Genomic DNA, 27,814 nt, shown 5'->3' with positions numbered 1-27,814 from the left:
CATGGCCGTGAGGCCAGCCCCATGATCTAAGATAGCTACCAAGATGAGAATACAATAGTAAAAGGTTCTATTTGTAGAGAACTAGTAGCCTAGGGTTTACAAGGATGAGTAAATGACATAAAAATCCACTTCCGGGCCCACTTGGTGTGTGCTTGGGCTGAGCATTGAAGCATTTTTGTGTAGAGATTTCTCTTGGAGTTAAACGCCAGCTTTTGTTCCAGTTCGGGCGTTTAACTCCCATTCTTGTGCCAGTTCCGGCGTTTAATGCCGGACAGTTTTGAGCTGATTTGGAACGCCAGTTTGGGCCATCAAATCTCAGGCAAAGTATGGACTATTATACATTGCTGGAAAGCCCAGAATGTCTACTTTCTAACGCCATTGAGATCGCGCCAATTGGGCTTCTTTAGCTCCAGAAAATCTACTTCGAGTGCAGGGAGGTCAGAATCCAACAGCATCTACAGTCCTTTTCAGCCTCTGAATCAGATTTTTGCTCAGGTCCCTCAATTTCAGCCAGAAAATACCTGAAATCACAGAAAAACACACAAACTCATAGTAAAGTCCAGAAAAGTGAATTTTAACTAAAAACTAATAAAAATATAATAAAAACTAACTAAAACATACTAAAAATATACTAAAAACAATGCCAAAAGGCGTATAAATTATCCGCTCATCACAACACCAAACTTAAATTGTTGCTTGTCCCCAAGCAACTGAAAATCAAATAGGATAAAAAGAAGAGAATATACTATAAACTCCGAACTATCAATTAAACTTAGCTCCAATTAGATGAGCGGGACTTGTAGTTTTGGCATCTCAATTTATCCTTTGTGGTTCAGAATGATTGGCATCTATAGGAACTCAAAATTCAGATAGTGTTATTGATTCTCCTAGTTAAGTATGTTGATTCTTGAATACAGCTACTTTATGAGTCTTGCCGTGGCCCAAAGCACTCTGTTTTCCAGTATTACCACCGGATACATACATGCCACAGACACATAACTGGGTGAACCTTTTCAGATTGTGACTCAGCTTTGCTAGAGTTCCCAACTAGAGGTGTCCAGGGTTCTTAAGCACATTCTTTTTGCTTTGGATCACGACTTTAACCGCTCAGTCTCAAGTTTTCACTTGAAACCTTCACGCCACAAGCACATGGCTAGGGACAGCTTGGTTTAGCCGCTTAGGCCAGGATATTATTCCTGTAGGCCCTCCTATCCACTGATGCTCAAAGCCTTGGATCCTTTTTATTACCCTTACCTTTTGGTTTAAAGGGCTATTGGCTTTTTCTGCTTGCTTTTTCTTTTTCTTTCTCTCTCTTTTTTTTTCTGCAAGCTTTTCACTGCTTTTTCTTTCTTCAAGAATCAATTTGATGATTTTTCAGATCCTCAGTAACATTTCTCCTTTTCCATCATTCTTTTAAGAGCCAAAAATTTTAACATTCATGAACAACAAATTCAAAAGACATATGCACTGTTCAAGCATACATTCAGAAAACAAAAAGTATTGTCACCACATCAAGATAATTAAGCTAGTTTTAAGGAAGAATTCGAAATCATGTACTTCTTGTTCTTTTGTAATAAAAACATTTTTTCATTTAAGAAAGGTGGTGGATTCATAGGACATTCATAACTTTAAGGCATAGACACTAAGACACTAATGATCATAAGACACAAACATGGATAATCATAAGCATGAAAATTTCGAAAAAAATAGAAAAATAAAGAACAAGAAAATTAAAGAACGGGTCCACCTTAGTGATGGCGGCTTGTTCTTCCTCTTGAAGATCTTATGGAGTGCTTGACCTCCTCAATGTCTCTTCCTTGCCTTTGTTGCTCCTCTCTCATGATTCTTTGATCTTCTCTAATTTCATGGAGGAGGATGAAATGTTCTTGATGCTCCACCCTTAGTTGTCCCATGTTGGAACTCAATTCTCCTAGGGAGGTATTGATTTGCTCCCAATAGTTTTATGGAGGAAAGTGCATCCCTTGAGGCATCTCAGGGATTTCATGATGAGGAATTTCCTCATGCTCATGTCTATGAGTGGGATCTCCTGTTTGCATTGAGCTCCTTCCACACAGATATCCATGAGGACTTGGTCCAACCTTTGATTAAAGTTGACCTTTTTGAGTTTGAAAAGGGACCTCGGGGACCACCTTCTTCTTGGCCACAACTTCATAGAAGTGGTCTTGATGCACCCTTGAGATGAATCTCTCCATCTCCCATGACTCGGAAATGGAAGCCTTTGCCTTCCCTTTCCTCTTTCTAGAGGTTTCTCCGGCCCTAGGTGCCATAAATGGTTATGGAAAAACAAAAAGCAATACTTTTACCACACCAAACTTAGAAGGTTTGCTCGTCCTCGAGCAAAAGAAGAAAGAAGAGAGTAGAAGAAGAAGAAATAGAGGAGATGGAGGTGGCTTTGTGGTTCGGCCAAGGGGGAGAAGTGGTGTTTAGGTTGTGTGAAAATGAAGAAGTGAATATGGGTTTATATAGGAGTGGAGAGAGGGTGTATGGTTCGGCCATAATGGGTTGGTTTGGGAGGGAAAGTGGTTTGAATTTGAATGGTGAGGTAGGTGGGGTTTTATGAAGGATGGATGTGAGTGGTGAAGAGAATAGTGGGATTTGATAGGTGAGGGGTTTTTGGGGAAGAGGTATTGAGGTGATTGGTGAATGGGTGAAGAAGAGAGAGAGTGGTGGGGTAGGTGGGGATCCTGTGGGGTCCACAGATCCTGAGGTGTCAAGGGAAATTCATCCCTGCACCAAGTGGCGAGCAAAAATGCTCATTCTGCCAATTTTGGCATTAAACGCCGGGCTGGTGCCCATTTCTGGCGTTTAACGCTAGCTTCTTGCCCTTTCCTGGCGTTTAACGCCAGTTTGGTGCCCCTTTCTGGCGTTAAACGCCCAGAATGGTGCCAAACTGGGCGTTAAACGCCCATTTGCTGCCCTTACTGGCGTTTAAACGCCAGCAAACAAGGTTTTCCTCCAGGGTGTGCTATTTTTCTTTCTGTTTTTCATTCTGTTTTTGCTTTTTCAATTGATTTTGTGACTTCCCATGATCATTAACCTACAGAAAACATAAAATAACAAAGGAAAAATAGATAAATATAACATTGGGTTGCCTCGCAACAAGCGCTTCTTTAATGTCAGTAGCTTGACAGTGGGCTCTCATGGAGCCTCACAGATGCTCAAAGCAATGTTGGAACATCCCAACACCAAACTTAGAGTTTGAATGTGGGGGTCCAACGCCAAACTTAGAAGTTGGTTGTGGCCTCCCAACACCAAACTTAGAGTTTGACCGTGGGGGCTCTGTTTGGCTCTATTTTGAGAGAAGCTCTTCGTGCTTCCTCTCCATGGTTACAGAGGGGTATCCTTGAGCCTTAAACACAAAGGATTCTTCATTCACTTGAATGATCAATTCTCCTCTGTCAACATCAATCACAGCCTTTGCTGTGGCTAAGAAGGGTCTGCCAAGGATGATGGATTCATCCATGCACTTCCCAGTCTCTAGGACTATGAAATCAGCAGGGATGTAATGGTCTTCAACTTTTGCCAGAACATCCTCTACAAGTCTATAAGCTTGTTTTCTTGAATTGTCTGCCATCTCTAGTGAGATTCTTGCAGCTTGTACCTCAAAAATCCCTAGCTTCTCCATCACAGAGAGAGGCATGAGGTTTATGCTTGACCCTAGGTCACACAGAGCCTTCTTGAAGGTCATGGTGCCTATTGTACAAGGTATTGAGAACTTGCCAGGGTCCTGCCTCTTTTGAGGTAATCTCTGCCTATTCAAGTTATCCAGTTCTTTAGTGAGCAAAGGAGGTTCGTTCTCCCAAGTCTCATTACCAAATAACTTGTCATTTAGCTTCATGATTACCCCAAGGTACTTGGCAACTTGCTCTTCAGTGACATCTTCATTCTCTTCAGAGGAAGAATACTCATCAGAGCTCATAAATGACAGAAGTAAATCCAATGGAATCTCTATGGTCTCAGTGTGAGCCTCAGATTCCCATGGTTCCTCATTAGGGAACTCATTGGAGGCCAGTGAACGTCCATTGAGGCCTTCCTCAGTGGCGCTCACTGCCTCTTCCTCCTCTCCAAATTCGGACATGTAGGTCATGTTAATGGCCTTGCACTATCCTTTTGGATTCTCTTCTGTATTGCTTGGAAGAGTGCTATGAGGGAGTTCACTAATTTTCTTACTCACCTGACCCACTTGTGCCTCCAAGTTTCTAATGGAGGACCTTGTTTCAGTCATGAAACTTTGAGTGGTTTTGATTAGATCAGAGACCATGGTTGCTAAGTCAGAGTGGCTCTGCTTAGAATTCTCTGTCTGTTGCTGAGAAGATGATGGAAAAGGCTTGCCATTGCTAAACCTGTTTCTTCTACCATTATTGTTGTTGAAACCTTGTTGAGGTCTCTGTTGATCCTTCCATGAGATATTTGGATGATTTCTCCATGAAGGATTATAGGTGTTTCCATAGGGTTCTCCTATGTAATTCACCTCTTCCATTGAAGGGTTCTCAGGATCATAAGCTTCTTCTTCAGATGAAGCTTCCTTAGTACTGCCTAGTGCAGCTTGCACTCCAGACAAACTTTGAGAAATCATATTGACTTGCTGAGTTAATATTTTATTCTGAGCCAATATGGCATTCAGATTATCAATCTCAAGAACTCCTTTCTTCTGATTCGTCCCATTGTTCACAGGATTCCTTTCAGAAGTGTACATGAATTGGTTATTTGTAACCATTTCAATGAGTTCTTGAGCTTCTGCAGGCGTCTTCTTCAGATGAAGAGATCCTCCAGCAGAGCTATCCAATGACATCTTGGACAGTTCAGACAGACCATCATAGAAGATACCTATGATGCTCCATTCAGAAAGCATGTCAGAAGGACATTTTCTAATCAATTGTTTGTATCTTTTCCAAGCTTCATAGAGGGATTCACCTTCCTTTTGTCTGAAGGTTTTGACTTCCACTCTAAGCTTACTCAATTTTTGAGGTGGAAAGAACTTTGCCAAGAAGGCATTGACTAGCTTTTCCCAAGAGTTCAGGCTTTCTTTAGGTTGTGAGTCCAACCATATCCTAGCTCTGTCTCTTACAGCAAAAGGGAATAGCATAAGTCTGTAGACCTCAGAGTCAACCCCATTGGTCTTGACAGTGTCACAGATTTGCAAGAATTAAGCTAAAAACTGATGAGGATCTTCCAATTGAAGTCCATGAAACTTGCAATTCTGTTGCATTAGAGAAACTAATTGAGGCTTAAGCTCAAAGTTGTTTGCTCCAATGGCATGATAGAGATGCTTCTCCCATAGAAGTCGGGAGTAGGTGCAGTAAAGTCACCCAGCACCTTCCTTGCATTGTTGGCATTGTTGTTGTTTTCGGCTGCCATGTCTTCTTTTTTGAAGAATTCTGTTAGGTCCTCTACAGAGAGTTGTGCTTTAGCTTCTCTTAGCTTTCGCTTCAAGGTCCTTTCAGGTTCAGGGTCAGCCTCAACAAGAATGCTTTTGTCTTTGCTCTTGCTCATATGAAAGAGAAGAAAACAAGAAAATATGGAATCCTCTATGTCACAGTATAGAGATTCCTTGATGTGTCAGAGGAAACGAAAAATAGAAGGAAGAGGTAGAAGAATTCGAACTTATCAAGAAAGATGGAGTTCGAATTATGCATTAAGGAGGAGTGTTAGTCCATAAATAGAAGGATGTGAGAAGAGGGGAAGAAATTTTTGAAAATAAATTAAAAAGATTTTAAAAACATTTTGAAAAAATACTAATTGATTTTCGAAAACTAAGAGTGAGAAAGAAATCAAGTGATTTTTGAAAAAGATTTTGAAATTAGAAATTAAAAAGGTATGATTGAAAACTATTTTGAAAAAGATGTGATTAAGAAGATATGATTGAAAAATTATGGTTTTAAAAATATGTGATTGAGAAGATATGATTTGAAAAACAATTTAAAAAGATTTGATTTTGAAAATTAATGACTTGGCTAACAATTCTTCTGTGCATCATTTAGAACACGGCTGGCATAGTAAATGACGTGCAGAAGCTTGTCATGCCTTTGTCCCAACACTGCACCAATGGCATGGTCACTGGCATCACACATCAATTCAAATGGTAATGTCCAGTCTGGTGCAGAGATTATTGGTGCTGTAACCAATTTAGCTTTCAGAGTCTCAAATGCCTGCAGACACTCTTTATCAAAGATAAATGGCGTGTCAGCAGCTAGCAGGTTGCTCAGAGGTTTGGCGATTTTTGAAAAATCCTTTATAAACCTCCTATAGAATCCTGCATGCCCCAGAAAGCTTCTGATTGCCTTAACATTAGCAGGTGGTGGCAATTTTTCAATTACTTCTACCTTAGTTTGATCCACCTCTATTCCCTTGTTCGAAATTTTGTGCCCAAGGACAATTCCTTCAATCACCATAAAGTGACATTTTTCCCAGTTTAAAACCAGGTTAGTCTCTTGGCATCTTTTCAGAACAAGTGCTAAATGGTTAAGGCAGGAGCTGAATGAGTCTCCAAATACTGAAAAGTCATCCATGAAGACTTCCAGAAATTTTTCCACCATATCAGAGAAAATTGAGAGCATGCACCTCTGAAAGGTTGCAGGTGCATTGCACAAGCCAAATGGCATCCTTCTGTATGCAAATACTCCAGATGGGCATGTGAATGCCGTTTTCTCCTGATCCTGGGGATCTACTGCAATTTGATTATAACCTGCATATCCATCCAGGAAGCAGTAGTATTCATGACCTGCTAGTCTTTCTAGCATTTGGTCTATGAATGGTAAGGGAAAATGATCCTTTCTGGTCGCTGTATTGAGCCTTCTGTAATCAATGCACATACGCCACCCTGTAACTGTTCTTGAAGGAACCAGTTCATTTTTTTCATTATGAACCACTGTCATGCCACCTTTCTTAGGGACAACTTGGACAGGGCTCACCCAGGGGCTGTCAGAAATAGGATAAATAATCCCAGCCTCTAGTAATTTAGTGACCTCCTTTTGCACCACTTCCTTCATGGCTGGGTTCAGCCGCCTTTGTGGTTGGACCACAGGTTTGGCGTCACCTTCCAATAGGATTTTGTGCATGCATCTGGCTGGACTAATGCCCTTAAGATTACTGATGGACCACCCAAGAGCTGTCTTGTGTGTCCTTAGCACTTGAATTAATGCTTCCTCTTCCTATGGCTCTAAGGTGGAGCTTATAATTACAGGAAAGGTATCACCTTCTCCCAGAAATGCATATTTCAGGGATGGTGGTAATGGTTTGAGCTCGGGTTTAGGAGGTTTCTCCTCTTCCTGAGGAATTTTCAGAGGTTCTATTATCTTTTCTGATTCCTCCAAATCAGGCTGAATATCTTTAAAGATGTCCTCTAGCTCTGATTCGAGACTCTCAGCCATATTGACCTCTCTTACCAGAGAGTCAATAATATCAACACTCATGCAGTCATTTGGGGTGTCTGGATGTTGCATGGCTTTAACAACATTCAACTTGAACTCCTCCTCATTGACTCTCAAGGTTACTTCCCCTTTTTGGACATCAATGAGGGTTCGGCCAGTTGCTAGGAAAGGTCTTCCTAGAATGAGAGTTGCACTCTTGTGCTCCTCCATTTCCAACACCACAAAGTCAGTAGGAAAGGCAAATGGCCCAACCTTGACAATCATGTCTTCAATCACTCCTGATGGGTATTTAATTGAGCCATCAGCAAGTTGTAGGCATATCCTGGTTGGTTTGATTTCTTCAGCTAAACCAAGCTTTCTGATAGTAGATGCAGGTATTAGGTTGATACTTGCCCCAAGATCACATAAAGCTTGCTTGGTACAAACACCCTCTAATGTGCATGGTATCATAAAGCTCCCAGGATCTTTAAGCTTCTCAGGTAAGCTTTTCAGAATGACTGCACTGCATTCTTCAGTGAGGTAAACTTTTTCAGTTTCCCTCCAATCCTTCTTATGACTTAAGATCTCTTTCATGAACTTAGCATAAGAGGGTATTTGCTCAAGTGCTTCTGCAAACGGAATCTTTATTTCAAGAGTCCTGAGATAGTCTGCAAAGTGGGCAAATTGCTTATCCTGTTCCGCTTGGCGGAGTTTTTGAGGATAAGGCATTTTGGCTTTGTATTCCTCAACCTTAGTTGATGCAGGTTTATTACCTACGGAAGTGGGTTGGGAAGCCTTTTTAGAAGGGTTGTTATCATCACTTGTATGTGACTGATCCCCCACTGGCATTTGAATACCAGGGGTGGAAGCTGGGGTGGCGTTAAACGCCACCTCCTTGCTTGTCACTGGCGTTTGAACGCCAAAACCATGTTCCCTTTGGGCGTTCAACGCCAGATCCATGCTTGTTTCTGGCGTTGAACGCCAGGAATGAGCATGGGCTGGGCGTTTAGCGCCAGCATTATTCCTCTCTGGGCTCTGATTGTCCTCAGAGGGATTTTGATTGGCCATCTGTTCATTTCTTAGCTTCCTGTTGCTTTGAAGTGAGGTATTTAATGTCTTCCCACTTCTTAATTGAACTGCTTGGCATTCTTCTGCTATTTGTTTTGACAGTTGCTTTTCTGTCTGCTTTAATTGCACTTCCATATTCCTGTTAGCCATTCTTGTTTCCTGTAATATTTCCTTGAATTCGGCTAGCTGCTGAGTTAGAAAGTCTAATTGCTGATTAAATTCATTAGCCTGATCCACCGGACTGAGTTCTGCAGTTACTGTTTTAGCTTCTTCTTTCATGGAAGATTCACTGCTTAGGTACAGATGCTGATTTCTGGCAACTGTATCAATAAGCTCTTGAGTTTCTTCAATTATTTTTCTCATGTGTATAGATCCACCAGCTGAGTGGTCTAGAGAAATCTGAGCTTTTTCTGTAAGCCCGTAGTAGAAGATGTCTAATTGCACCCATTCTGAAAACATTTCAGAGGGGCATTTTCTTAGCATCTCTCTGTATCTCTCCCAGGCATCATAAAGGGATTCATTATCTCCTTGTTTGAAGCCTTGGATGTTTAGCCTTAGCTGTGTCATCCATTTGGGAGGGAAATAGTGATTCAAGAATTTTTCTGACAGCTGTTTCCATGTTTTTATGCTGTTCTTAGGTTGGTTATTTAACCACCTCTTAGCTTGATCTTTTACAGCAAATGGAAACAGTAATAATCTGTAGACATCCTGATCTACTTCCTTATCATGTACTGTATCAGCAATTTGCAGAAATTGTGCCAGAAACGCTGTAGGTTCTTCATGTGGAAGACCAGAATACTGGCAGTTTTGCTGCACCATGATAATGAGCTGAGGATTCAGCTCAAAGCTACTAACTCCAATGGAGGGTATACAGATACTACTCCCATATGAAGCAGTGGTGGGGTTAGCATATGACCCCAGAGTCCTCTTGTCTTGTCCATTCATACTTACTGTTGTAATGGAATACAAGAGTGATGATATGTATGTTGATATTATTTATTTTATAATAATGGAATAAATAAAAATGGAATTTGTAAAAATATTTTGAAAATACTTTGTGAAAATTTTCGAAAAATTTGAAATTGAAATTTGGATTTTATATCAAAAATTTCGAAAATATAGTTTTTTTTTAAATTTTGAATTGATGAAAGAGAAAAACACACAAAAGACACAAGACTTAAAAATTTTTAAATTTAGTGCTCCTTATTTTCGAAAATTTTTGGAGGGAAAACACCAAGGAACACCAAACTTAAAGATTTTAAGATCAAGACACAAGAAAAACTCAAGAACACCTTGAAGATTCACAAGAACACCAAGAACAAAAGAAAGAACACCAAACTTAAAATTTTTAGAAAACTTTAAGAAAATTTTCGAAAATTATAAGAGATTAACAAGAAAACACCAAACTTAAAGTTTGGCACAAGATTAAATCAAGAAAAATTATTTTTGAAAAAGATTTTCAAAAGAACTGGTGCCCAATTGCCAAGAACATAAGCCAACGCTATAACCAACTGAGTTAAAAATGTAATGTATTTTAAAGATGTATTATTTTTGTGGATAAAAGTATAATTTTTGAAAGTTAATGTTTTGAAAAAGCACAAGAAAAACAAGAAAAGACACAAAACAAGAAAAACTCAAGATCAAACAAGGAAAATAAACAAGAACAACTTGAAGATCAATGAAGAACAAAGAACACAAGTCGAAAATTTAAAGAAAAATATCAAATATGCAATTAACACCAAACTTAAAATAAGACACTAAACTCACGAAAAATTAACACTTAATTAAGAAAAATAATTTTTTTTTGAAAAGAAACTATCCTATCAAAATTTAATGACTCTGTAACAAAAAAAATAAATTATTCCTAATCTAAGAAATAAAATAAGCCTTCAATTGTTCAAACTCAATAATCCCCGGCAACGGCGCCAAAAACTTGGTGCACGAATTTGTGATTCGCACAACTAACCAGCAAGTGCACTGGGTCGTCCAAGTAATACCTTACGTGAGTAAGGGTCGATCCCACGGAGATTATTGGCTTGAAGCAATCAATGTTTATTTTATTGATCTTAGTCAGGAGGCCAATGGGATTAAAAGTGAAATTACCAGATTTGATTATAAAAATAAAAGAGAATAACAGTGTTACTTGTTGTGCAGTAATGAGAAACATGTTGGAGTTTTGGAGATGCTTTGTCCTTTGAATTTCTACTTTTCCTTGAAATCCTCTTCCCACACGCAAGGTTCCTTCCATGGCAAGTTCTATGTAGGGTGTCACCGTTGTCAATGGCTACTTCCCATCCTCTCAGTGAAAACGTTCCTATGCTCTGTCACAGCACGGCTAATCATCTGTCGGTTCTCAATCAGGTTGGAATAGAATCCATTGATTCTTTTGCGTCTGTCACTAACGCCCAACCCTCAGGAGTTTGAAGCACGTCACAGTCATTCAATCCCAGAATCCTACTCGGAATACCACAGACAAGGTTTAGACTTTCCGGATTCTCATGAATGCCGCCATCAATCCGGCTTATACCACGAAGATTCTGATTAAGGAATCTGAGAGATATTCATTCAGTCTGATGTAGAACGGAGGTGGTTGTCAGGCACACGTTCATGGATTGAGGAAGGTGATGAGTGTCACGGATCATCACCTTCTTCACAATTAAGCGCGAATAAACATCTTAGATAAGAACAAGCGTGTTTGAATGGAAAACAAAGGAATTGTATTAAATCATCGAGACGCTGCAGAGCTCCTCACCCCCAACAATGGAGTTTAGAGACTCATGCCATCACAAAGTATGTAATTCAGATCTGAAAATGTCATGATGTACAAGGTAAGTCTCTAAAAGTTGTTTAAATAGTAAACTAGTAACCTAGGTTTACAGAAAATGAGTAAACTAAGATAATTGGTGCAGAAATCCACTTCTGGGGCCCACTTGGTGTGTGCTGGGGCTGAGACTAAAGCTATCCACGTGTAGAGGCCTTTCTTGGCGTTAAACTCCAGGTTATGACGTGTTTTGGGCGTTCAACTCCGGATCATGACGTTTTTCTGGCGTTTAACTCCAGACAGCAGCATGAACTTGGCGTTCAACGCCAAGTTACGTCGTCTATCTTTGTGCAAAGTATGGACTATTATATATTGCTGGAAAGCCCTGGATGTCTACTTTCCAACGCCGTTGAGCGCGCGCCAATTGGACTCCTGTAGCTCCAAAAAATCCATTCTGAGTGTAGGGAGGTCAGGATCCAACAGCATCAGCAGTCCTTTTTCAGCCTAGGTCAGGTTTTTGCTCAGCTCCCTCAATTTCAGCCAGAAAATACCTGAAATCACAGAAAAATACACACACTCATAGTAAAGTCCAGAAATATGATTTTTGCCTAAAAACTAATAATATTCTACTAAAAACTAATTAAAACACACTAAAATCTACATGAAATTACCCCCAAAAAGCGTATAAAATATCCGCTCATCAATCATCAAGAGCATCTTGAAGATCACTGAAGACACATGAGAAACGCAAGAAGAACAGAAACATGCACTTGACACCAAACTTAAAATGAGACTAGACTCAAACAAGAAATATTTTTGGTTTTTTTATGATTTTGTAATAATTTTTTTTATTTTTCAAAAATTATATGGAAAAGAAAATAAAGAAATTCAAAAATTTTTAATGAGAATTCCAGGAATCATGCAATGTTAGTCTAAAGTTTCAGTCTAAAGAAATTAGACATGGCCAGCCAAGCTTCAGCAGGACATTGCATTCAAGAGCTCAATTGATGAAGATCAATCAGCTTTGGTGATGATGAAAACATCACCATGAAACACTAGAATTCATTCTTAAAAATTCTGAAAAATACCTAATCTAAGCAACAAGATGAACCGTCAGTTGTCCAAACTCAAACAATCCCCGGCAACGGCGCCAAAAACTTGGTGCACGAAATTGTGATCATCAATGGCGCCATCAACATGGTACGCACAATTGCAATCTCAACTCTTTATCACAACTTCGCACAACTAACCAGCAAGTGCACTGGGTTGTCCAAGTAATAAACCTTACGCGAGTAAGGGTCGATCCCACGGAGATTGTTGGTATGAAGCAAGCTATGGTCATCTTGTAAATCTCAGTCAAGCAGACTCAAATGGTTATGGATGATGAATAAAACATAAAGATAAAGATTGAGATACTTATGTAATTCATTGGTGATAATTTCAGATAAGCGAATGGAGATGCTTTGTCCCTTCCGTCTCTCCGCTTTCTGATGAGCGGATAATTTGTACGCTTTTTGGCATTGTTTTTAGTATGTTTTTAGTATGATCTAGTTAGTTTTTAGTATGTTTTTATTAGTTTTTAGTTAAAATTCACTTTTCTGGACTTTACTATGAGTTTGTGTGTTTTTCTGTGATTTCAGGTATTTTCTGGCTGAAATTGAGGGACCTGAGCAAAAATCTGATTCAGAGACTAAAAAGGACTGCAGATGCTGTTGGATTCTGACCTCCCTGCACTCGAAGTGGATTTTCTGGAGCTACAGAAGCCCAATTGGCGCGTTCTCAACAGCGTTGGAAAGTAGACATCTTGGGCTTTCCAGAAATATATGATAGTCCATACTTTGCCCAAGATTTGATGGCCCAAACCGGCATTCAAAGTCACCCTCAGAAAATCGGTTTAACCGGGTTTACGGTTTACTGGTGCAGCTTAGCACCAGCACTCTCTGATGACTTTAGCAATGCTAAGGCCTCATTATTCATGTTTTATTCTCATATTAAATATGTTACTAGTGTCATTTATGCTAGTAGCTCAGAAAATAATTTTTAGAGATGTTTTTACAAGTGTTCCGATACACCTAGTTTTAGTAGTTATACACCAGAGATATTTTAATATTATTTTAATCCACCTTCAAGCCAACCAATCACAACTCTCCTTACACCCCCAAGACACTCCAAGGCTGGTCATTTACTCCCTTTGGCCGAAAATGTGAAGAGAGAAAAGAGAGAAACTTTCATGACCCTTTAATCTTCAAAGCTTGATTTCTTCTGAACTAAAACTCAAATCAAAACTCCGATTTCACCAAAAAGATCCTCTCTTCTTCCTCTACATAACCATGTGACTTATCAAGGCTGGAAATAAGGTGAGATGGCTGTCTCCCTCCCTCTTCAATTCGGTTTTCAAGGAAAACCATGTAAACATGTGTTTTCTTGATGTGATTTAGGAGGAAAAAGTGCTAAAGGACCACCTGAAAGTTTAACCAAATTAGGAGCAGCAAAACCAGGTAGGGTTTGGTAAAATTAATCTTGATTGATTGTGTTTGAGATGTGTGATTATGATATGGTTTGGTTATGCTTGAAATTGATTGCTTATATGAGTTATTCTTGGTGAAAGTTTGTTGAAATTTTGATGAAATTTGATGAAATTCAAGCTTTATGTTCATGTTCTTGGAGCAGCTGGAAAAACGAAACCCTAGGCTTAAATTGAGGTTCAATTTGTGATGAAATCATGTAGAAAAGATGGGGTTTTAGTGGCTGCTAATTTATTATGAATTGTAGTAAAAATCGGTTGCTGAAAAGATTGAAAAACGGGTAAAAACAGAGAAAGAATTTGAAGAATTTATGAAGAACATGAAGAACACTTTGAGTGTGATGAAGAACAATGAAGAACAGGCCTTAGATCTTAGAAAGGGCAAGGAAGTAAAATTTTTGGTGTTTAAGGGGTTGTTTAGTAATTTCTGAAAGTTAGGGTGGTAAAAGTAGACATATTAAAAGTTACGGGTGGTAAAAAGTGAATTTTAAAGGTTAAAAGGTAAAGGCAAGGTAATTTTCGAAAATTTAATAATAAAATAATAAATAATAATAAAATATTAAATAATAATATTTAATTAAAAATAATATTTTAATAAAAATAATAAAATAATGCGAAAAAGGCAGTTTTCTGTAAAAGCTTTAGAAAGACAACTTTAAGTGCAGAATCTCATAGTTACCTTCATAAAACACTTAGGGAGTGGTAAAAACATATTAGCAAGGCAAAGATAAAAGAAAGATAAAAAGTTAAAGGAAAGATAAAAACCAAAGAAAAGTCTGTAAAGTCTTAATAACAGAAGAACAGACATAGACTAGCGAACGAACTAGGGCAATATAGTTAGTCCTTGAGTTGCGACTAGGGTTAGGTATTATATGAAAAGTTAAACTGTTTCAGTATAGACTTAATGAACCTATACTTGGGACAGGCAAACTATTCATACCGAGATTTACATAAGCTTTAAATACATACATTAAGCAGAAAAAAGAGTAATCAGAGCAGAGTAAAGAAACACAGAGAACAGAGTAACTAGAGCAGAATAAAGGGATACAGAGAAAAGAGTAATCAGAGCAAAGTAAAAAGACAAAGAGAAAAGAGTAATGTGATAAAGAGAAATGGTTTGAGCCAAGATATTGTAAAAGTGAAAGATGTAAAGTTTGTATAGTATGATTGAGCAGAGAAAGAAAGAGATATTGCATAAGAATGTGAATGTGATGACGAATAATGAGAATGATAATGAATGATGATAATAAGAATGATTATGTAAGAATCTGCTGCAGAGAGGCAGTCAGATAGATGGTGGTACGACCACTGAGAACGCTTTCCTGGGATACCTTGCTATAATGCTTTGCTGTAAGACAGAGGTTGCTTACAGAGGTATCAAGATGAATGTGCTCCTATAAGACAGAGGTTACTTATAGTGAGTGTGTTGTTGCTCCTGTAAGACAGAGGTTGCTTACAGTGAGTATGTTGTTGCTCCTGTAAGACAGAGGTTGCTTACAGTGAGTCTGTTGGGCATATATCAGCTAATAAGTTTCGCCCTGTAAGACAAAGGTTGCTTGCAGTGGATACCCTGCAAGACAAAGGTTGCTTGCAGTGGATATTGCCAACAGGAAAGCCCTATCCAGACAGAGGTTGCTGGATAACGTCGGGAGCGGGTTAGTAACCGACAGATGAGCTCATTACCTGCACTAGGGCTAGACATGCATCATACTTGGTTGCACATTTACTCTGTTATGGTTGATTGTTTGAATGCATGTTTTCTTTGTTTGTATTCTATTCACTGTGTCTGTGTTTTATTTTCTTGTATTCTCTTGTTTGTGTTCTGCTTTCTATTTTCTATTCTCTCTAAGTTATCTGCTTCTTCCCTCCACTGCTTCTCGATATTCTGCTATTTAACTGCTAAACAACACGAAATTAATGAACTTAACTAATAACCCCGACCCTACTAAGAACTCCCCAGTTCTTACCCCTTCTCTCTCCTTCCCCCTCCAGATGGAAACATGAGTACCCTTCCGTAGTTCGCTGATGACTGTTCGTAAAGAGAATTCCGCTCTAGGTAGTCTTCTGAGTCTAGGGTGAATTCCGTTCTCTGTTCATATGTATATACGGTGAGGCCAGCCAACGTCTGCACCCCGCGTATCTACAAACTTTAGCCTAACTCCTTCGTACGATGTTGCTGTTATGTGGCCACTCGATGAAGTACTTGAGAGATGCTCTTTGATGTCATATGATCGTGCAGAGGAGTAGTATACAACCTTCCACCTTTTGATGACGTTCCACCTGACTTGAGTTTAGAAGACCTAGAACGTATTTTCCCTCGCTTTAGTAGGTTAGAGGGACTAGGTGAGTATAGAGTCTAGGCTAGCCTGGGCGCCAGCTTAGGGACTTCTTGAACAGGTCAGGGCCTAGGATGTTGTAGGTATATATATGTATATAGTTATTATTTAGCTATATCTAGGGGTATTTTAACTAACAGTCTATGTTCTAATAAAGCTGGATCACGGAATGTTATCAACTGCTTGAGATGTATTTATGTGTGGTTGTTTATAACTGTTTTATATATTATTAGTTGTGAATTAATTATGAATGATACCGTTTGTTAATCCAAATGTTTTAAAAAAAAAAAAGTACCTCGTAAAATAACTACACTTTTAACAACGAATCAGGCTCATATAATAAATAATAGATAATAATTAGGTAGACAAGTTGGTAGCGCTCAGTTTCTAGTATGATCATGACGTACCAGAAATTGGGTCGTTACAACCATAGCTTGCTTCATACTAACAATCTCCGTGGGATCGACCCTTACTCGCGTAAGGTTTATTACTTGGACGACCCAGTGCACTTGCTGGTTAGTTGTGCGAAGTTGTGTTAATGCCATGGTATTGAACACCAAGTTTTTGGGGTTCATGACCGGGGATTATGAGAGTTGTGAAAAGTGTTGTTCACAATTTCGTGCACCAAGTTTTTGGCGCCGTTGCCGGGGATTGTTCAGGTTTTGAGCAAGCTTTTGGTCCGGTAACATCAGTGCCAAAAATCCGGCAACAGCACCAAGTTTTTGGCGCCGTTGCTGGGGATTGTTCAGTTTGGACAACTGACGGTTCATCTTGTTGCTTAGATTAGGTATTTATTTTTTCGAAATTTTTGAAGATGAATTCTAGAGTTTCATGATGATTTGTTGAAGTCTGGCTGGCTGTGAAGCCATGTCTAATTTCATTGGACCGAGGTTTCAACTTATCATCACAAGAGCTTGTTGATTTTCATCAATATTGCTTTTGGAGCAGTGATTTGCTAAGGCTTGGCTGGCCTTTGCCCATGTCTAGTGTTTTGGACCGAAGTTTTCTTTGAAAGCTTGGCTGGCTGTGAAGCCATGTCTAATTCCTGGACCGGAGTCTTAGACTAGCATTGCACTGATTCCTGGAATTCTCATTAAGAATTTTGATATCTTTTTCCACTTAATTTTCGAAAAACACAAAAAAATTACAAAATCATAAAATCCAAAAATATTTCTTGTTTGAGTCTAGTGTCTCATGTTAAGTTTAGTGTCAATTGCATGTTTCTGTTCTTATTGCATTCATGCATGTGTCTTAAGGATCTTCAAGTAATTCTTGATGATCTTCGTGCTCTGATCTTTGAATTCTATTGACTTGAGTGTTTTGTGTGTCTCATATGCATTCTCATTTTGTTAGTGTCAGTAGTATACAAACTGCTAAGTTTGGTGTCCTGCATGCATTGTTATTTGATTCTTGTTGCATTTTGATTATTCCTTATTATTAAAAATCTAAAAATATTTTTAATTTGTGTCTTTTCAAGTCAATAATACAGAGAATTGAAGATTCAGAATATACAGCAGAGGAATTGCACAGAAAAAGCTGGGCGTTCAAAACGCCCAGTGAAGAAGGACAGACTGGCGTTTAAACGCCAGCCAGGGTACCTGGTTGGGCGTTTAACGCCCAAAAGGGTAGCATTTTGGGTGTTAAACGCCAGAATGTGCACCATTCTGGGCGTTTAACGCCAGGATGGCTAAAAGGGGAAGATTTTGTTTTCAAATCAAATTTTTTTTAGTTTTCAAAATCTTTTCAAAATCAAATCTTTTTCAAATCAATTTTTCAATCAAATCTTTTTCAAAATCAATTTCTTTCTTTTTTTTAAAATACTTGCTACCAATTAATGATTTGATTCAACATTTCAAGTATGCTGCCTTTTCTGTTGAGAAAGGTTTAATGTTTGAATCATATCTTTTCTTGTTAGTCAAGTTTTTAATTTTCAAAATCAAATCTTTTTAAAATGTTTTTCAAATAATATCTTCTTAATCACATCTTTTTAAAATCAATCATATCTTCTTAACCTCATCTTTTTCAAAATAGTTCTCAATCAAATCTCTTTGATTTCTGATTTTAAAATCTTTTTCAAAAATCACTTGATTTCTTTTCTACTTTCATTTTCGAAAATTAAGTAATGTTTTTCAAAAATGTTTTCAAAATCTTTCACTTGGTTGTTAGGCACACGTTCATAGGTGAGAATGATGATGAGTGTCACGGATCATCACATTCATCAAGTTGAAGAACAAGTGATATCTTAGAGCAAGAATAAGCTGAATTAAATAGAAGAACAATAGTAATTGCATTAATACTCGAGGTACAGTAGAGCTCCACACCTTAATCTATGGTGTGTAGAAACTCCACCGTTGAAAATACATAAGAACGAGGTCTAGGCATGGCCGTGAGGCCAGCCCCATGATCTAAGATAGCATAAGACTAAAGATAGCTACCAAGATGAGAATACAATAGTAAAAGGTTCTATTTGTAGAGAACTAGTAGCCTAGGGTTTACAAGGATGGGTAAATGACATAAAAATCCACTTCCGGGCCCACTTGGTGTGTGCTTGGGCTGAGCATTGAAGCATTTTCGTGTAGAGACTTCTCTTGGAGTTAAACGCCAGCTTTTGTGCCAGTTTGGGCGTTTAACTCCCATTCTTGTGCCAGTTCCGGCGTTTAACGCCGGGCAGTTTTGAGCTGATTTGGAATATCAGTTTGGGCCATCAAATCTCGGGCAAAGTATGGACTATTATACATTGCTGGAAAGCCCAGGATGTCTACTTTCCAACGCCGTTGAGAGCGCGCCAATTGGGTTTCTGTAGCTCTAGAAAATCCACTTCGAGGGCAGGGAGAAATCCAACAGCATCTACAGTTCTTTTCAGCCTCTGAATCAGATTTTTGCTCAGGTCTCTCAATTTCAGCCAGAAAATACCTGAAATCACAGAAAAACACACAAACTCATAGTAAAGTCCAGAAAAGTGAATTTTAACTAAAAACTAATAAAAATATAATAAAAACTAACTAAAACATACTAAAAACATACTAAAAATAATGGCAAAAAGTGTATAAATTATCCGCTCATCACTTTTCCAGAGACCTTCTTCCAAGATACTTCAAGCATAACTGCATAAGTGCATAACAACTTCTCCAGATTCGTAAGGCAGCTCAACACTTACGTAAGCCTTCTCTCTAATTTCTTTAATTACGTCTCTTAAGTCTTAATTACTGTAATTATTATTAATTACTGTGAAACTGTTTACCTGGCACTATATGATTGAATATTTAATTAATTAATTGAACGTGGTTTCTGGAATTCTCTTACCTGCTACTGCGGTAGGTGAACAATCATTGAGACTTCAAATTTGTCTTGTTTTGTAGGGTTTTAGAAAGATTGATCCAGATAAATGGGAGTTTGCGAACGAAGGGTTTGTGAGAGGGCACAGGCACCTGTTAACAAGTATAAGGAGAAGGAAGGCGCCTCCGCCACCAATCCAAACACAGATGTCGCAGTAGCAGCAGGGTCACTGCCTTGAAGTAGGGCGGTTCGGATTGGATGAGGAGATCGACCGGTTGAGGCGTGACAAGCAGGTTTTGATGATGGAGCTTGTGAGGCTAAGACAGCAGCAACAAACCACAAGATCGTATCTTCAGGCAATGGAGCAGAGGCTGAAAGGTACTGAGATCAAGCAGCAGCAGATGATGGCCTTCTTGGCTAAAGCAATGAAGAACCCTGTGTTTATACAGAAACTCATACAGCACAAGGAGAAGAGGAAGGAGCTTGAGGATGCCATGACCAAGAAGATGAGGAGGCCCATTGAGCAAGGGCCTAGTTGCAGCACCACTACTGTTAAGGTTGAGAATCCACCAGAGTTTGCTGGTTATGCTGGTGGCTTTGGAGCTTCTGAGCTTCAAATTCTGGGTATGGAGATGCAAGGATATGGTAGAGGGAGGCGAGGGAGTACTGAGCATGAGCAAGAGCAAGAGCAAGAGCAAGAGCAAGAGCAAGAGAGGCTTGACAAGGAGCTTGATGATGAAGGCTTCTGGGAAAAGCTGTTCAGTGAGAGTTTTGAGGGTGATTTGGACATTTCTAAAGATGAAGAAGAGGATGTTAATGTGTTGGCCAATCGGCTGGGTTACTTGGGTTCAAGTCCTAAGTGAAAGAAATTAGTATTCAATCAAAGTAACATTCATCATTATTCTTCATTTTAGGATGATTCATCCGGTGAATGGGTTTTCAACTTTCAACTGTTCAACCTCATCATCACCAACTGGGGGCAAGACAGTAAAAATCAACGTGAAGCGTGGATAAAAATGGTAATTTGGATAGAAATTGATATAGATGAACTTAGTATATATGGTTGACTCAATCATTCAGGCAGGTCATGTTAGGAGATTAGGGATTAGGGTGGCCCATCAAGAAGAGACCCTAATTAATGTTATAAATCTGGCTATGTTAGATACCTTATCTTCAATTGAATGATTCTTCACCTTTGAAGTAAAAAAAAAAATCATATCATGCAGGCAGGGTCAGAATAGTCCTTTACTTATGTTTGAATTTGGATATAATTCTTTATTTCTGGATTTAAGAAAATGGCTTAATGCGAAATACAAACAGTTTGGACCTAATAAATTTTAACAATTTTAGTCTTTTAAGTTTTAATTTAAGTGAAATATTAATTATAATATTAAAGAATATATATAGCGCATATAACTAAAAAATTATCTGCCACTAGGTGTGTGCATGGCCCGGCCTGGTCCGAAGACCTGGTCCAGTTTCGAACACTTTAGGGATTAATTTGGTGTGATTTTATCGGGTTTAGGGTCGGGTAAGGGTCTCAAAAATAGACTTGGTCAATATTTTAGGTCGAGTCCGGGCCATAGCTCGGGTCACCCGAAATCAGCCCGATGACCCGGTCATCATACGCAATTAATATTTTGTGTTAGTGATGGATGATGGCTATTATTATATGGAATTTAAGTATTGTAAACCTTAATATTTTGTGTTATTAGTCATTATATATAAGACTATAAGTTAATGTTTTATGTTTAAAATGCATAAGACTTTAGACTAATGCATAGTATTGTGTTATTTGTATTGATTTAAATATTTAGTGTTATTAGACAATATTAGTATTGATTATGGTTATGCTTTAATTTTAGAGAAGTTATATTTTTCTAAGTGAATTTTACCATGTCAAATAATGGTTGGAATTTTGGAAATTTGGATATTTTTACATGCTAACTTACAAGAAGGTATCAAGGTAATGTAATGTTAATGGCCCGGGTTTCACCCCGTTTTTACCCGGTATAATCGTGGCCCGAAAGTGTATAGGTTTCATCGGGTCTAGGGTCGAATTCGAGTCTAACAAATAGGTCTGGTATATATTTCGGGTCGGATCCGGATCACATCAAATCTGGTTTCACCTAGCCCATGCACACCCCTATCTGCCACTGTTCACGTGAATTATATAATTGACAAAAAAATTTTGTATTAGACCCCAGATTTTATTTAAGGTACACTATAAAAAATACATTCAACTAATTTTATTGTCATAAAAAATATATTCGAAATTTTATTATTGATAAAAATATCTTTAAATAATTAAAAAATATAATAAAATGTCTGTTACGGCCTGGCCCAAAGGGAACTTGGGCCGACCCGACCCACTAACCACCCGACCTGAACGGTCAGATGACGCACTCATATCCGGCTCGAACACGCGTCCTGGACAGCTGGCCGCCACAGCTGTATAGGGAAACTTCGAGGAAGGTGGGTTCTGCCCTCGTGAGACCCACATCTGACATAGTATATAAGGGGAGGGTCCTACCCCTCCCCCAAGGTACGTCACACATTCCACCTAACCTATTTCTCGCCTGCACACTAACTGACTAGAGCGTCGGAGTGTCTTTGCAGGTGACACCCCCTCCTTTCACAACGAGAGCTCGGCTAACCGGCAGATCCGATCCCAGCACAGTCTCTCTGGACGAAGCATTTCCGCCACCTCGACTCTCCACCCGAACCATCCGGTAACTGACCAACTGAACATTGGCGCCGTCTGTGGGGACGCCTAAATGGATGTCGTGCCGGGCATTGGAGACCAAGGCCGAGCAGCCGGCGCAGAAGGGGCAGCCTTTGTCGCCTCACCGAGAGGGTGACGGAGGTCCCCCCGACAACGCACTGAACCACGCGCAGGAACGCGACCCTTCGGAGGAACTGGCGGTGACAGCGCCAGAATAATGCAGGAGCTACGTCATAGGGTCCAGAACCTGAAACGACAACTAGCCGATCAGAAGCATGATCGACAAACCACCGATCCTAGCTACTCCCCGTCCCCTGAGAGCCGAGAGAGAGATTCCCACCGGAGTCGTCCCCGGCACGCCTCCGCTTCCAGAACGGAAGCGAAAAGCACCCGAGAAGATTCGCCTATCCCGAGAAGACGAAACGACACAATCATCTACTCCCGAGGCAAGGAAACGCACCGCACGGGACAAGATCGCGAAGACGGAGAAGGGAGGCCTGTGAGGACACAGCGACCCGTAATAATGGGCACCACCCCGTTCCATCAATCCATCCTCGAGGTCCGGTTGCCGAAGCACTTCGACAAACCAACGGACATAAGGTACGATGGAACCCAAGACCCTCTGGAACATCTCACGGCCTTCGATGCTAGAATGAATCTGGAGGGAGTAGGAGACGAGGTGAGGTGCCAGGCCTTCCCGGTGACCCTGGCAGGACCTGCGATCCGATGGTTTAACGGCCTCCCGCAGGGATCCATCCATGGGTTTTTGGACATCAGCCATGCCTTCTTAGCTCAATTCACAACACGAATAGCAAAGGCAAAGCACCCGATCAACCTGCTCGGGATAACCCAAAGGCCCGGGGAGCCGACCAGGAAATACTTGGACCGGTTCAACGACGAATGCTTGGAAATTGACGGCCTAACCGACTTGGTGGCCAGCCTCTTTGACGAACGGCCTCCTCAACGAGGACTTCCAAAAACACCTCACCACGAAACCGGTTTGGACGATGCACGAGATCCAAACGGTAGCTAAGGAATACATAAATGACGAGGAAGTCAGCCAGGTCGTGGCTGCCAATAAACGACACTCCGGCTACAATCAACCTAGGCAACAAGGTAACGAAGAGAGACAGAAAGAACAGGCCAAAGAGGGAGGGCCGAGCAAGGCACCCAAACCGTTTTCCCGGATCAGGAAATTCACCAACTACACTCCACTCACTCTCCCCATCATGGAAGTTTACCAGCAAATAGCCGAGAAAGGAATCTTACTGAAGCTTCGACCACTCAAGGACCGCACGGGGGGAAACAAGAGCCTCTACTGTGACTACCACAAGGGCTATGGGCACCAAACACAAGACTGTTTTGACCTGAAGGATGCACTAGAGCAAGCGATAAGGGATGGTAAACTAACAGAATTCTCTCATCTTATAAGGGAGCCGAGGAGGCGACATCGCGACCAAGACGAGGAAGGCAAGACCCGCTCGGCAAAGCGGCGACAAGAGTCAGAAGACAAAGACCACGGTCTCACTATGATAAACGTGGTAACCGCCAAAAACACCGCACCAAGGTCGAGATCGGCGCACAAGAAAGACGCCAGGGTCTTGGCGGTCTCCTCCTCGATGGCGCAAAGCTCTAAGAAGCCCCCATCTATCTCTTTCGGCCCGGAAGATCAATGGTTCGACGAGGCCCCTGAAAACCCACCCACGGTCATCACGGCCAGAGTGGGAACCGGCCTCGTCAAACGAATCCTTGTCGACACGAGGGCAGACTCGAACATCATCTTCCGCAACGTGTTCGACGCATTGGGGTTAAGGGACGCCGACCTATCGACTCACCAGCACGGGGTCATCGGATTAGGCGACCACTTCATCAAGCCAGATGGAGTGATATCCCTGCCGATTTCTGTGGGACAGGCTCAGGGCCGAAGATCGGCAATGGCTGAGTTCGTGGTTCTCCGAGATTCCATGGCCTACAACATCATCTTGGGAAGGAAGACGATTAACGATGTTGAAGCGATAATCAACACAAAGCTACTAGTCATGAAGTTTGTTACCGACGACGGATCCATAGGGTCCATAAGGGGAGATCTAGAAACGGCGGTCGCTTGCGACAACGCCAACCTCTCCCTAAGGAAGAAATCTAAAGAGGCGTCGGGGGTGTTCCTGGCCGACCTAGATGGCAGGGTTGACGACAAGCCCAGACCGGAACCAGAGGGGGACCTGGAAAAGTTCAGGGTCGGTGACACGGAGGAAAAGTTCACGTTTGTCAACAGAAAACTTCCACATAAATTGAAAGAGCCTCTGGTAGAAATGATCAGGGCCAATGGGGATTTGTTCGCCTGGACACCAGCCGACATGCCGGGCATATACCCCAAAGTCATGTCACACCACCTAGCCGTCAAACCGGAAGCCCGCCCAATAGCCCAGAGGAGGAGAAAGATGTCGCGGGAAAGGGCGGAGGAGGTGGCCAGGCAGACGGCTAGCCTCCTAGAAGCAGGTTTCATACGGGAACTAGACTACTCGACTTGGCTTTCGAATGTAGTTCTGGTAAAAAAACACAGCGGTAAATGGAGAATGTACGTAGACTACTCCGACCTCAACAAGGCATACCCTAAAGATTGTTTCCCCCTCCCCAACATAGACGCACTCGTCGATGCGGCAGCGGGCTACCGGTATCTGAACTTCATGGATGCCTACTCCGGCTACAATCAGATACCGATGCACCGACCCGACGAGGACAAGACAGCATTTATAACGCCTGGGGGAACCTTCTGTTACAAGGTGATGCCGTTCGGCCTAAAACACGCAAGGACAACATACCAAAGGCTGATGAACAAAATATTTCGTGACCCCATAGGCAAGACAGTGGAAGTCTATGTAGATGACATCCTCGCAAAGACTGCGCAACCCGACGACCTCCTGAATGACCTGGCAAATGTATTCGCGTCTCTCCGACAACACGGTATGAGGCTCAATCCCCTTAAATGTGCCTTCGCCATGGAAGCTGGAAAGTTCCTATGGTTCATGATAACCCAAAGGGGGGTAGAAGCTAACCCTGAGAAATGCCAAGCGATACTCCAGATGAAGAGTCCGGGTTGTATCAAGGACGTCCAGAGATTGGCAGGTCGACTCACATCATTATCCCGTTTTCTCGGAGCTTCGGCAACAAAAGCCCTACCCTTCTTTAACCTCATGAGGAAAGGGATAGCATTTGAATGGACGCCCGCATGCGAGGAGGCTTTTAGACACTTCAAGAAAATTCTGACGACACCCCATGTGCTAGGGAAGCCAAAGGCCAGGGAACCGTTGTACCTATACCTCACCATAACAGGAGAAACCCTAGCCGCAGTTCTGGTACGAGAAGAAGGAAGGGCTCAACAGCCAGTCTATTTCGTGAGCAGAGCCCTACAAGGGACAGAACTAAGGTACAGCAAACTGGAAAAGCTAGCTCTAGCACTCTTGACCTCTTCGCGGAGGTTAAAACAATACTTCCAAGGTCACCAGATTGTCGTAAGGACGGACCAAGGAATTCGACAAGTACTCCAAAAACCCGATTTGGCGGGGAGGATGATGACTTGGTCCATTGAACTTTCCCAATATGACATACGGTACGAACCCCGACATGCAATCAAAACGCAAGCGATGGCTGACTTCCTGGTAGAAGTGACGGGAGATCCAACCGAAGAGACGGGCACACGGTGGAAGCTCCACGTGGACGGAGCCTCCAATCAGACGTCCGAGGCGCCGAGATCATCCTGGAAAGCCCAGTCGGGGTCGTATACGAGCAATCGGTCAAGTTCGAATTCCCTGTCTCAAACAACCAAGCAGAATATGAAGCCCTCATAGGGGGCTTAGCTCTAGCAACGGAAGTTGGAGCGACAAGGTTGGATATATGCAGTGATTCACAAGTCGTCACCTCCCAAGTAAACGGGAGCTACCAAGCCAGAGACTCGCTACTACAAAAGTACTTGGAGAAAGTCAAGGATTTGAGCCAGAAGTTTGAAGAGGTCACGATCCACCACATTCCAAGAGAAAAGAACACACGAGCAGATCTCCTATCAAAACTGGCTAGCACAAAATCGGGAGAAGGCAACCGATCTCTCATCCAAGGTATGGTGAGGGAACCGGCAGTCACTCTCTACCTGTCAAGGCTAAGCCCCTCATGGTTAGACCCCATCACCAACTTCTTAGAAAACGGCAAACTCACCGACAATGAAAAAGACGCTAAGAAACTGAGGAGGGAAGCAGCCAAGTACGCGATCATCTAGGGTCAGCTGTTCAGAAAGGGGCTCAACCAACCTCTATTGAAATGCCTGCACCCCGACCAAACGGACTACGTCCTCAGGGAAGTCCATGAAGGGTGTTGCGGCCATCACATAGGGGGCAAAGCCCTAGCAAGAAAATCAATTCGAGCGGGATACTATTGGCCATCAATGATGGCAGACTCTAAAGAATTCGTTAGAAAGTGCGTCAAGTGTCAAGAGAACGCCAATTTTCACAGAGCACCGGCCTCTGAACTAAGCTTGTTAACGTCTTCCCGGCCATTCTCATAATGGGGAGTCGACCTCTTGGGGCCCTTTCCGGTTGGTCCAGGACAAGTCAAGTACCTCATAGTCGCCATTGACTACTACACCAAATGAATAGAGGCCGAGCCGCTGGCCAGCATATCCTCATCCAATTGCAGGAAGTTCATGTGGAGGCAAGTGATAACACGATTCAGTATCCCCAAGGTCGTCATCTCGGACAACGGGACACAATTTACCGACAAGAAGTTCACGGAGTTCCTCATCGGCCTAGGTATAAGACAGAAGTTCTCCTTAGTGGAACACCCCCAAACAAACGGACAGGTTGAGTCTGCAAACAAGATCATCCTGTTAGGACTTAAGAAGCGGCTGGATGATAAAAAAAAGTGCTTGGGTCGAAGAGCTCACCTCGGTCCTTTGGTCCTACCGTACAACCGAGCAGTCATCCACCGGGGAGACCCCCTTCCGACTAACATATGGGCTAGACGCGGTAATACCCGTGGAAATCGGGAAACCGAGCCCACGGCTACTTTTGAAGGGAGTGGAGGAAGCTGTGGAGAAGGACCTAATAGATGAAGCCAAAGAGATGGCCCACCTGACGGAAACAGCACTGAAGCAAAGAATGGCCCTGCGCTACAACACCAAAGTGCTCAGAAGAGAGTTCAAACCAAACAACCTCGTTCTAAGGCGTAACGACATCGGCTTGCCGACCCCGGGAGAGGGCAAGCTGACGGCAAACTGGGAAGGTCCCTACAGAGTTAAAGAGGTGATTGGCAAAGGCGCTTTCAAGTTGGAAAGGCTCAATGGCAAAGAGATCCCGAGGACGTGGAACGCGAGCAACTTGAAAAGGTTTTACTCTTAACACGTGTGATGATTTGCCAGCCAATCGAGCTAAGTAGTCAATCCATGAAATTGTACTTTTCGCCATGACCTATAGACCTTTTGTGCAATTACCGACTAATATATACTTGTCAAAAGTTTTGTTTTGTTTACTTTTCTTGGACAACCCATTGCGCAAATGAACTCCGCACAACGCGACGATGACATACGGCCCCGGGACTGATCACCCCGGGAGCCCGTCAACTAACGCAATAGCGAACGGCTACACTAAAAAGCCACGACCTGGCTCAGCCAGAGTACCAACGACACGGTGAAACGAGTATGAACAATAAACCAAAAACGATGAATACAAATGACGACACAACCAGACGAACAGGAAAACGGGCAAACGA

General features: G+C 41.6%; 1 protein-coding gene and 1 pseudogene across 1 annotated transcript; both read left to right on the top strand.

Annotated features, from left to right (window-relative positions):
- The window catches only part of LOC112805349 (heat stress transcription factor A-2b-like), a 34,752-nt pseudogene extending 14,078 nt beyond the window's left edge, over positions 1 to 20,674 (top strand).
- A 6,281-nt stretch (positions 20,675 to 26,955) lies between these two features.
- On the top strand, positions 26,956 to 27,444 carry LOC140173612 (uncharacterized). The gene has a single exon (XM_072198102.1). The coding sequence runs from the start codon at positions 26,956 to 26,958 to the stop codon at positions 27,442 to 27,444; it is 489 nt and encodes a 162-aa protein (XP_072054203.1).
- The last annotated feature ends 370 nt before the right edge of the window (positions 27,445 to 27,814 follow it).

The sequence above is a fragment of the Arachis hypogaea genome, chromosome 6 (assembly GCF_003086295.3).
Source record: "Arachis hypogaea cultivar Tifrunner chromosome 6, arahy.Tifrunner.gnm2.J5K5, whole genome shotgun sequence".
Classification (NCBI taxonomy): domain Eukaryota; kingdom Viridiplantae; phylum Streptophyta; class Magnoliopsida; order Fabales; family Fabaceae; genus Arachis; species Arachis hypogaea.
This window is presented reverse-complemented; position numbering and strand designations above follow the sequence as displayed.